Below are 12394 nucleotides of genomic sequence, written 5' to 3' on the forward strand. Positions count from 1 at the left end.
GAACAACACATTTATTACAGTATTTGTTCATGTTAGTTAACAGTACCTAATGAAAATAGTTGGTTTAACTCATGGTGCATTAACTAATGTTAACAACCATGAATTTAGATGTTAATAATGCAGTAATAAAAGCTGAACTATGGTTAATAAATGCATTATACGTGTTAATCATTATTAGTTTATGTCAAATACATTAACTAATGAAATCTCATTGTAAAGTGTGACCAAATGTTTATTCTAAAATCAATTACTAATATTAATAATGTTATTTAGGAGTAATGAACTGACACCTGTATTTAAAAATATGACCAGTTACTTAGGGATAAATAGATCAATCTAATTTAAACAATATAAGTGTAATAGAGTTTTTCAAAATAAGAATAAAAAACTCACTAAAAGGCTATTGTATAACAATATTGTTTTTAATTTTTGCATAATTATCTCTTTCACTGAATGATGACTGAACATATTTTTTTCAAAAGTTATATAGAAGCAGACACTTTATTCTCATTTAATACAATTTATATGTCTATAAAACATATTGAAATCCAAATATGTGACTTTAATGCACATTGGGGTGATTACAAAGCTCTAATATCATTTTATTGATATTATTTTTGTTGCATGTCACTCGGTTTTGTAAACAGAAGCAGACAGTGAAAGAGAAAGGACATAAAGGACACTGTGGTGTCTCCACAGATCCTTATGAGAGCAGAAAAATAGAAGACACTCTTGTTCTCACACACATAGACACAAAGCTCTTGTACCGAGTCCCAGATTACCAGTGTAGCCCACAACTCCAGCAGAATAAGTGGATTAGATGCTTTCAAGCTTTTTTCTCCCCAATTCTGCTCTCTCGTCTCACACACAATCAGTGTTTACCAGTTTGAGCTGTAACCTGCTATGAGAAGCTTCGAGAGATATGGTTGCTTATTTTGGGGCCTAAGCTGATAAAGTGAACAAGTCACCTTATACAACCCAAAAACTTCCATTCATCCCAGCATAGTTGTCATAATCTTGCTAGCACATCCCACAGATGGTTCAAAGCAGTGGCCTACACTGATAAGAGGAATTAGAGACTCTAGAAAACAGTAGGGCTCTTTTTCCAAGGTCTTTACTGACAAACAGAGACAAGGAGACACACTGTACAAGAATACACACCTGTAACAGCCATATAGACATTCAAACTGTGATATTGGAGTGCCCCCAACTGTCCTTATGTAAAACTGCAAAGAAATGAAACAGCAGATTGTGACTTATTATTTAGCTTTTTCTTTTTTATATCAAATTAATAAAAAGAGAAAAACTAAAATATCACAAATAATGTTGGTTATGTATTTTAGGCCATAATTGAACACTGTTTACATGTATGAAACACATAATAGAATCAATTATAGCAAAGCTGAGCACATTGTGAATGCAAATATTGTCTCTATTATTTGCAAATTTGCAAAATACGTGACCCTGAATGCAAACACTTACACAAGGTCTAATGGATAACACACAGAGGCTGATTTGCATAGGGTTAAAATGGTAATAAGAGGGCATTCAGGTTTTGTTTTGTTCAGCTCTCAACAATCCGTGGAATAACTAAGCAGGTAAATATTTTGAATATTGTTTAAAGTTATAGTCACCCAAAATACACTGTACTCTATTATTAATGAAAAGAGGTGCCTATTGTATAGTTAACCTATACCAGGGGTGCCCAATATTGGTCCTGGAGGGCTGGTGTCCTGCAGATTTTACCTCCAATTTGCCTCAACAAACCAGCACTGATGTTTTTAGAAAGCCTAGTAAGAGCTTGATTAGCTAGCCCAGGTGCATCTGATTGGGGTTGGAACTAAACTTTGCAGGACACCGGCCCTCTAGGACAGAGTTTGGGCACCCCTGACCTAAACTGAAACATTTTTTTGTTCCTTAACATAAAATACATTTGAACTGAAATAACGTATTATTTCAGCTAGTTGCTGGGATAACTAGAGAACTACAAAGACTTAATATAGAAAAAGGATATATGTTTAAATTGGATAACCGTGAACAATATTGCATCATGAGAGCTTGATCTAATCATGTCCTTATCATTTGTAACAATTAATTCTATAATAATAATTATTAATAATAGAAAAGTACTTGTAGCACAATACTGCATATTTGTATCATATTATGACCAATCCGAACAATATGTTCCAAACTACTAAACTGTCAATAAAAGTCTTTTAGGTAAACGTTTTAATATTTTCAAAAGCGTAAATAAATATAGACACCCATGAACCACAAAATACGAACAACTAATGATTAATGTATATTTTGTACAGTGTAGCATCTCCATAACAGTAAAATAACCCTGGTATGAACGCTATGTTTTTTAAATATCTCATCTCTATTTGACAAAAGAGACAAAGTCCTGTTTTAGAACAGCTAGGGACTAAAAATGACAGGCTTTATTTTTTATTTTGGAAAAATCATGCCTTTAAGACATGAGACATTAATGTTGTTTTGGACAAACTCTCCCTTAATGACACGGGGCAAGACCTACACAAGGTATGTTTACCAATAGCAAAAAGTTTCTTTGAATAAGAGCACAAAAGACCAGCACTTCAAATTCTGTTCCAGTAGTGTCCTTTTGACCATTAACCCACACTTAGCCAGACACAATCTGACAGCTGCTCCAGGAATAACCTGACTCTAGAGGGGTCACACAAGCAGCTGCATCCAGTGGCATTCACCACCCCTCTCTCTCTCTCACTCACACTCACACACACACACACACACACACACACACACACACGCACGCACGCACGTATACACACACACACACACACACACACGGAGAGGGAGAGCGACATGCACACACAATGAATAGGAGACCACTGGAATGCCTACTTAAGAAGAACAGGACTGTAATTATTTTTAAAAATAAAACAGTGCTTAAGCTCTGTAATCTCTCTCTCGCTCGCTGCAATATCTTTGGACAGAATGAGGTCATTTGAAACAAGAATATGTATAATATAGAGAACTAATTTTATATAATGTACATTTGTATGTTCGTGTGCTTGTTAAAAAGCATATAGAATAACAAGAACAGTAACAATGCTTAGAGATATTCAGTTAAAAACATCAAATATTTCATTTTGAGAGATTATAATTTTTAGCAAATAAATGTGTAAAATGATAATCTTCTTATTCTTATTAAAATTTTGAAGACATGTCAATACACTGAACTCACAACATTTTACTAAAAAGAATTCATGGCAAACTCCAATACCAAACCAATACCAAATGAATATATGGGACATTCTACCAGAACATTCTTCACTACATAAAAAAAAATGTGATAGGGCCTGACCTTTAAGCTTGTTGTCCTTGAATAATCATACAAAACAAGCAAAACATCATACAATTTGATAACAGAACGCATCTTTTATTACTGTGAGCTTCACCTCCATCAAATAATGTCACTTCCAAGTCAAAGCCTTAAAGACGTATTGCAGCTATTAAATGTTAAATTTAATGCAAATGTGACAGGACTGACAGAAACTTGGGGACAATTGTAAAATAGTATTTGTTTGTAGAATTTATTCATAATTTCATGTTTTATATCAATTGATGTAAATGACAACTACTTAAATGTAAAAGCTTTTTTTCTAAATATTTTTTTTGCATAACAAAACTATTAAAGCTGTAGGTTCAATTGGGCTGAGGACAAGGTCAGTGTTTGTACATTTGTAAAGTGTTTTTAGTACAGAACAAAAACCTGCGAACTAAATAAATGACATACTCCTTTACAGAATAACTCACAGAAATTAACCGTCAGTCCATATTAGACATTTTTGTGATGAAATATTTTTTATTCACCATATTTATGTTTTTATTTCAGGGACAGATGGTGTACGTTTAGAATGTCACATATGTTATCAACATTTGAAGGGGAAAAAATAGTTCTATGTATTGTGTGAATGATTTTACAACACTGTAAAAAAAATATGATTAGTTTGTCCTGACAGCATATGTTTAAGTTCATTGTAACTTATTAAGCCAAGTTGATCATGTTCTAATTTATATATTGCAAAGTGAACTTTTTAAACTGAAAACAAACATTGAAGAGGATCAGAAACAGAGTGACAGATGGCTGAAATTGCTAATCCACAATTGCTTCACCGAGTGTCTTGGTGGTCAGTGTGTCTGTCTCTTTTAGAGCCCCCCTTAAACCTCCTTTCTTTCATTCTTCACAGCCAAATCTGTCCCAGTGTGACTGTCAGCAAGTGACTAAGCATGATTTGCCTATAGGGGGAAGGGATGAAAAGGAGATAATGAATGAGTAAAAGTTTACATTTAGTTTAAAATATATAAATCTCTGGCATGACGCAATTGTGGTGTTGTATCTTTAACACGAAAGATGAACGTTTGAAAAACAAAACGTGTGAAATGGCTGAAACTTTTCTGTGGGGAAAAACTCAAACAGCCCTTTTCAACAGGACAATAACGCCCCCTATTGACTGCAAAAGCAGTGAGGGGCAAAACAAACAGAACAAGTATTCAAAACTAATTTAATTTTCCCTAAAACTGTAGAAATTAGAGCCACATGATCATTCCAGACATCATATGACTTTATAACAATCACATGTGCATTCTAAGCAAGAAAGGGTGCAAAGCAGTGTAATATGTGTTGCCTACTAAAGCTGCACTTTTTTTTTTTTACTTTTGACATTCTCAAGGACACATTCAGTAGATAAAATGGATGTCCTCATACAAATGGAATGTCCAAGGGCGCTAAACAGTGCTTCTGTTTATCCACTCTATGCTCACACAGAGTTAACGTGTAACATTATTAGTTCTGTCTGTCCTCGACTTTCTCTTCTATCTGAATCTTTTCTTCCCTTAAAAGGTCTTGCGAATGGACTCACTCTGAATGCCAACAGTGAGGGGGGTGGGACTGACCTAGAATTTCAACATAATGTGAAGAAAACAACTTTGTTTATAAAAGTCTATAAGTCTTATAGTACATAGTATAAAACAGTTATTTTAATATATGTTTGTCATGTTATTCTCTCATGTGAACTTCTGTTTATTTGAACCCTATTTTTCCATGAGTCATAGTTGCCCATTTAATCTTTAAAACCCAAACAATACATTTTTGCGCGCGGGACACTTGGCGCGAAAACAGCACGCGTGTTTATGCGGCATTGTCTTTTGCCTCTAACTTGCATGTTTCCCGGGAGATGAAATAAAGGAAAGGGGGGAAAGAGGGGGCGATGGATGAATGGGATCCTTTCATCCTGTTAGTTGCAGAAAGCCAGGAAGAGAATAAACTCGGGGCTGGCAGCTGGAGTGCAGGAAATGTCGGCCCTGTGGCAGATGGTCGGGTGGGGCCTGCAGAAGGGGGAGAGAAGGGGAGGAAATCTGAGAGGATGTGGGAGGGATGAACCGCAGAGATACGCCCAGGAGGAGGGGTTTCAGAGCGGCTCACTTGCGCACATCTGCTGTTTGAATTGTGTAACTACAAGTATATATTTGATTTGAAATAAAAAATAAGTTTGTTTGTGTTAAAAACAGTGCTAAATATAGATTAAAATAATTAATTATTTGCCAAAAATGCAGTCCATGCTAATGCATGTTTTTATGTAGCTATTTATATTTTCAATATATTCTGCTTTTTAAAAATAAAGTCTTTACTACTTGGATTTTTTTATTGCTTTACCCAAATAAAGTTAATGCAATGTAATTTAATAACTTTGACCCATATGATATTAAAATTATTATTCTAATATTACGACTGTATTTGATAAACAAGAGTTGCTACAACAGAGTCCCCTGCTAAAAGGTTAAATTGTTTATTATTTATTATTTTTATTATTATTATTATTATTATTATTATTATTATTATTATTATTATTATTATTATAAATTGTATTTTTCGTTCAGCTGAAGTACTACAGTCACCGGATACAAAAAGCCATTTCTTTAATAATAATAATAATAATAATAATAATAATAATAATAATAATAATATAAATTATTATAATTATATAATTCTTCCCCACGATATTCCATCTATATTAATATTTTAATGACAATATATAAATATAAATAATAAAAGTTTAAAAATGTATGTATGGATCCTAATACGATCATAATTATTAATGTATGCGTGAAATTCTGTACAATTATTAGAACTACAAATTGTTCTTGTAATCATTTTGTGTGTGTTTGCTTTCTTTGTTTTAGTTTGTATATTAGAAAACAACTAGAAAGCAAATAGTAATTATTTAGTTTACTTTAGAAGAAAAACAAAAAATGTCATATAAAACCAGGCAAGACTTTATTTGACTTAAAAGTGTGTTGTGGATTTATTATATCTCTAAAACTTGGCTTTGATTAGGTTAGGGGAAAACCTCCAAACATCTTTATTTGTGAATAATCAAAGGCTTATTTCAAAAGCGCAATTGTTTTTTTATTCTTTCCCTCAAAGGCCTGTTTGGGCTGGTAATAACCTCTTTCCCCTTGCTCCACAGTTTGTCTGGATGATGCAAGTAATTTTTATTTAGGGTTTAGGCAGAAATAATCTGCAGAAAGTATTTAATTTAAAAAGTAAACAAACACAAAAGCAGTCTTTTCAGTTACACTACAACAACAAAAAATGAGCTCTTGGGCCCATAAGAGCAGACTTCTGCACATTAATGTGTAATTGGCTGATAAAAGGGGCACATAATGAAGACGCATAAAGAGTTTTAGAGTATTTTGCTGCAGCCCAGTCCTGGCAACCCTTGCTGCATTTTAAAGAGCTGTGCTGGAGTCTCAAGGGCATCAGGCAGAGAAGTGCACTTGACTGCAGCATTAAGATGACACTGACACAGCATTAGGCCACTTCCACCAACAATAGACAAACAACTTTTGACCTAACTAAATGACCTGGAGTCACAAGTTTGCTACATAATTATGTGACCTTCATTTGTCCATCTATCTATCTATCTATCTATCTATCTATCTATCTATCTATCTATCTATCTATCTATCTATCTATCTATCTATCTATCTATCTATCTATCTATCTATCTATCTATCTATCTATCTATCTATCTATCTATCTATCTATCCATCCATCCATCCATCCATCCATCCATCCATCCATCCATCCATCCATCCATCCATCCATCCATCCATCCATCCCTCTGTCTGTCTGTCATGCTAAATGTAATTGTTTTACACTTTTTTCAATTACTTTGCCTTAATTGTCACATTATTTTTTTTAGAAACAATAAGTTCAGATCTCAGAACAATTAACTTGTTCACAACATATTGCAATTTTTACACATGTGCAAAAAGTACAATTATATGCAGTGTGCACAACAACTAATTGTATATGGCTCGTTGAAAAAAGCAGTAGGCCCAACACATTTCCTCCATGCTTCAAAACCTAGTTAATGTGTCAGTAATTTGGCCAAAATCACTCAAATATAAAGTATTTTGTTAGCCACACATTAGTCAGCCTCACAAATTAAGATTTTATAAGACAAAAACTGATCTTTACTGAGAAGAGTCAATATAAAAAGCAGATAAACATTTGCATTTATGCAGTACATTTATTTTTGTATGAATGTGTTAAATGAAAAGTTTTTTACTCTTTCATGAGTCACGCAATCTACATATACACTGTAAAATGTATATTTAATTCAAATATTCTGTAAATTGAATTTACGTAAATAAAATGTAAAAAAAACAGTAGATTGCTGAAAACCACAGCTGTATTTGTTTGTAAAATCAAGAAGATAACAGCTAAATATTGTAAAAGCTTTGTGTCATCATTGTGCAGGATAGTAACATCTGTGTCCTGAGAGTATCTGATTTTATCTGTATCTTCTTTTATTTAAAGGTAACTGTGTGCTAATGCAGTGAAAAGCTGCTTGATAATTACAATCACAAATGAACACAATAAAGCCTTTAAGGAATAAATAAATATGAAAGGGCAAGAATTCAGCACATTGTAATTTAAACTATTTAGGTTTTTTTGTATCTAGTTACATAAATTGTGATAGTTTTGCTTACTAATTTGGGTTTACAGCAATATTTTGACAATAAAAATGTTTTAGTATAGGTTTTTGTCTTAACTTAAATGTTTTAGTTCAGCTTACTTGATAATTTTAAAGCAATCGGTTTCCTAATACTTTCCTAGTAATGTAAACACTTATAAAAAAATAACACAACTAATTATTTTGAGCCAACAGTACTGAAGTTTGCTTTATTAAGAAGTTGTAAATATGAACTGGGTTAAGTTATGTTCACTTAAATTAATACACTACTAAGAAATTTTAAATCAATCAGTTTCCTTAATTGTTCTAAGTATCAACTTACATTTTACAGTGTATGCTCTAAAACTTGATTGGTTAAATGGTTGATTCTAATTGTATTGCACTGTATGTGAACAAGAAGCTATTTTTTTCAGAGATCTAAACTTTTTGTTTCTAGAGAAAAAAAAAAAAACAAGAATTGAGCCAAAACAGTTGAAGAAAACTCTCAGTGAAAACTCTCCTTCTCTCATTTGTAGTGAAAGGGCGACATCTAGTGTTCATAAACCAGACTATTTCTAATAACATGATATATTTAATTTAATTTCATTTTAATTCTGATATCACTTTAACTAATTCCTAAATATATGCCTTCTATATAACACACTATAATTATGTTTTACATAAAATAATTACAGAGCCATTTATGCAGACAGAAACTCAATGAGTACCTCGTAGATGATTTTTGACTAATTAAGGCTAATTACAATGATGACATTTATAATAATTAATTTCATTATAATACCTAAATCACTTTAAGTTTAGTATAGCTTCTATTTTTACAGTACAAGCCAGTATCATTGTAGAGGCTATCAAATATGACATGAAAAAAAATACAAAAATGAAAGACAAAGAAATATTCCAAATATCTCTTTCATTCTTTACATTACTATTCTTATACTTTTACTAACACTCCAGACAATTTAACCAACTGTTAAAACATAAACAGAACTTTACTCTTAGGACTTCAACTTTCTGCAGTTTAATTGGCTGAAAAAAAATCTGTCAATACAGAGAGTAATGATTAACTAACTGAAAGCCCGAAAGCTGTGTTATTTTCCTTGTCTCTCTGATTGTAAGGATGAAGGTGAGTGTTTCTCTTCTTCTGTTTTGCTATCTGTCTCTCAGTGATGGAGATAAGGAGCTGGAAGTTTTGGTGGCCAGTGAAAGAAATGACCAGCCCAACATCTGGACTGAGGTGAGAGATGTAAGAGACATGTTGGTGGAGCTCAGAGTCAAGCTGGACATGACGATGAAAGAGAATGCAAGTCAGTAATGCTTTCTTATTCTGTCATGTTTACATAAACATACAGCTGTTAAATAATAATAACATTTTACAATAAGGGAAATCACAATTAATAAACACAGTACAGTACAATGCAACATTAAAAAGGTAATTAATTAGATCATTATTGTTTCATAGAAATGGCAGAACAAATACTGGAGCTGAAGAAAGAAAATTCAGGTATTTACAATTGTATTTTGATACCTGCTGTGGTGTACTGTTCAAAGTTGACCAGAAAAAAAATCCCCATAATTTACTGTATGCTTCTCTTAATAATAGCAAATATTTCATAGAATAATTATAATGTAAAGGTAATATTTCAAGGAAAAAAAAATCATTTAGATAATTTCTTTCTAGAAAATCACAACAGACGATTCAAAACCATGCCAAAAAATGTACAAATGACAACATTTTAATTTTACATATATAATCAATGCCTATTAATAACTTTAATCAAACTATAAACCCTAAATCCGGAGAAAATTATCATTTTTAAGAAATCTCATTTGTTATTGGGCTGTACACACACGAATAAAAAATATTAAGTCAGATTAAATACTGTAGTTGTTTTAAACAATACAATAGTTAAATGTATTATAGACCATTTTGAGAAATGTAAACAAATACAATGGTCCCAACGTATTTCCTATTTTACATTTGTAATGTCTATAGCTTCCTGGAATCCAAAAAAAAAAAAAAAGCTACATGAAAGCTACAAGCCAATGACATCACCACATTGTAATGAGTATTTTGTGAATGAATTCTACCCCCCCCACTGAACTGATAAACTGTATAAACATGTCCAACCTTGAGGCAGATGGGCTACAGCAGCAGTAGACCACACCGAGTACCTCTCTTGTCAGCTAAGAACAGGAAACTGGCTACAATATCCACAGGCTCATCAAAATTAGACAATAGAGGATTGTAAATACGTTGCCTGGTCTGATGAGTCCTGATTTCTGCTGCAACATTTGGATGGTACGGTCAGAATTTGGTGTCAACAACATGAAAGCATGGATCCATCCTGCCTTGCATCAACGGTTCATGCTGCTGCTGGTGGTGGAAGGGTGTGTGGGATAATTCTTGGCACACTTTGAGCCCATTAGTACTAACTGAGTATTGTGTCAACGCTACCTGAGTACTGTTGTTAAACATGTCCCTAACTTTATGACCACAGTGTACCAATCTTCTGCTGGCTACTTACAGCTGGATAACTTGCCATGTCATAAAGCGCGAATCATCTCAGACTGGTTTCTTAAACATGACAACGAGTTCAATGTACTAAAATGGCTTCCACAGCCACCAGAAATTATTCCAATAGAGCACCTTTGGAATGTGGTGGAATGAGAGATTCACATCATGGATGTGCAGCTGACAAATCTGTAGCAACTGCGTGATGCTATCATGTCAATGTTGACCAAAATCTCTCAGGAAATTTTCTAGCACCTTGTTGAATCTATGCCAAAAAAGATTAAGGAAGTTCTGAAGGCAAAAGGGGGTTCAACACTGTACTAGTAAGGTGTACCTAATAACTTGGCCTGTGAGCATATATATATATCACTGCAATACATATTATGCAAAAATACATTAAATACATGAATATATTAGAAATATATAATGTAACTGAATATTAATATACTCTTCAGAATGTTTAAAATGAATGATATGATTATTTTATAGACATGAATGAGAAAATCAAGATCAGTGAAGCCCAGCTGGAAAAAACAAGGCAAGAAAATAAAGGTAAACTTATGAAAAAAAGGTCCCATTTAAACAATACCCAGTATTGTAAAAAACTTTAAAGATGCAAATCAATGGCATCAAATTGACATCTAATATTGGTGTCAAGAAACACATCAAAAATCAATTACAGGACTGTCCTGTATTAATTTTTTGACGTTTTTGCCAATGTTAGAAGTCAATTTGATGTTGTTTTGAAATCAAGATAGTTTATATGCATTATACAATATTTTGCTACTGAAGCTATTAAATTAATGAAACATCTTATATTACAATACTTTTTTGTTTCTATTTTGGTGGTCAAAAGGACATCAATGTGTGGATGTTAAATGGACGTTAATGTTTTGCAGTTTTAACACATTTTTGACACCAAGGTGCCACTGGGTAATTTACAGTTTGGAATTATTCATGTAAAAGTGTTTAAAATTATTTCTGTCCACAGAACAACCAAAAGTGGCCTTTTCAGCCGATTTAGGGATTCGTGGTGATTTAGGACCTCAGTCTACTGAGCACACACTTGCATTCAGCAATGTCTTCACAAATATTGGCAACAACTACAACCCAGCAACAGGTATTTTGAATGTTCATGGCCCATCTGAAAAATCATAGTTCTTCATTATTTTTGATCTGATTGTTTTGTGGATGGCAGGTCTCTTCATTTCTGCAGTTAAAGGCCTTTACTACTTCAGCTTCACTGCATGCGGTGTTCAAATCAAACAGTCAATGGGTGCGAGTTTATATAAGAATGGCCAGAAGATTGTGTCAGTAGGTCAGTGGCGTAGCCACGATCAGCACAGATATGCATCAAACGCAGCCGTCCTGCAGCTGGACGTGGGTGATGTGGTTTGTGTCAAGCTTCTACCACAATACACCATCTATGACAGTCCAGACAACCTCAGCACCTTCAGCGGATTCCTCATTTACCCGATTTAAGGATCAACTATTGGACTGTGGCCTATTTGAACATGCAGGTGTTGTGGATATTCATTCCCAACCCAATTAGACTTTTTTTTTTTTCATTTTCAATATGTTTTTATGTAATCACAATTTACAACATTGTTTGCTTCGAGGGAAGATCACACTTTTCTTTTTTATACTTTTACCATAGAGAAAAAAACATGATTTTATCATGATTTTAAATGCTGTAATTTGCAGTAAAAATGTAAAAATCTTTGAGCTTTCTGTGTATACTATTTTTATTCAAATGATAATAATAATAAATAAAAATACAACACCAACAACATAAATAATATTAATAATATAAAACTCCAGTTATTAATAATAATTAAAAAGGAAATTTATTTCC

At 33.0% G+C, this 12394-nt stretch overlaps 2 protein-coding genes and 1 long non-coding RNA gene across 3 annotated transcripts in view; 2 read left to right on the top strand and 1 right to left on the bottom strand.

Annotated features, from left to right (window-relative positions):
* The window catches only part of fbxw11b (F-box and WD repeat domain containing 11b), a 649789-nt gene that overhangs the window by 397118 nt on the left and 240277 nt on the right, over positions 1-12394 (top strand). The gene's annotated exons all lie outside the window — the stretch shown is intronic.
* Positions 1-12394, bottom strand: part of LOC137490376 (uncharacterized) — a 60685-nt gene that overhangs the window by 6428 nt on the left and 41863 nt on the right. The window lies entirely within an intron of this gene.
* Positions 9115-12261, top strand: cbln17 (cerebellin 17). Its single transcript, NM_001326525.2, is given in 5 exon segments — positions 9115-9331; positions 9487-9528; positions 11029-11091; positions 11531-11659; positions 11738-12261. Coding segments are annotated over 5 exon segments (705 nt in total). The 5' UTR covers positions 9115-9144; the 3' UTR covers positions 12022-12261.

The sequence above is a fragment of the Danio rerio genome, chromosome 10, assembly GCF_052040795.2.
Source record: "Danio rerio strain M-AB ecotype USA chromosome 10, GRCz13ab, whole genome shotgun sequence".
Taxonomy (NCBI): Eukaryota; Metazoa; Chordata; class Actinopteri; order Cypriniformes; family Danionidae; genus Danio; species Danio rerio.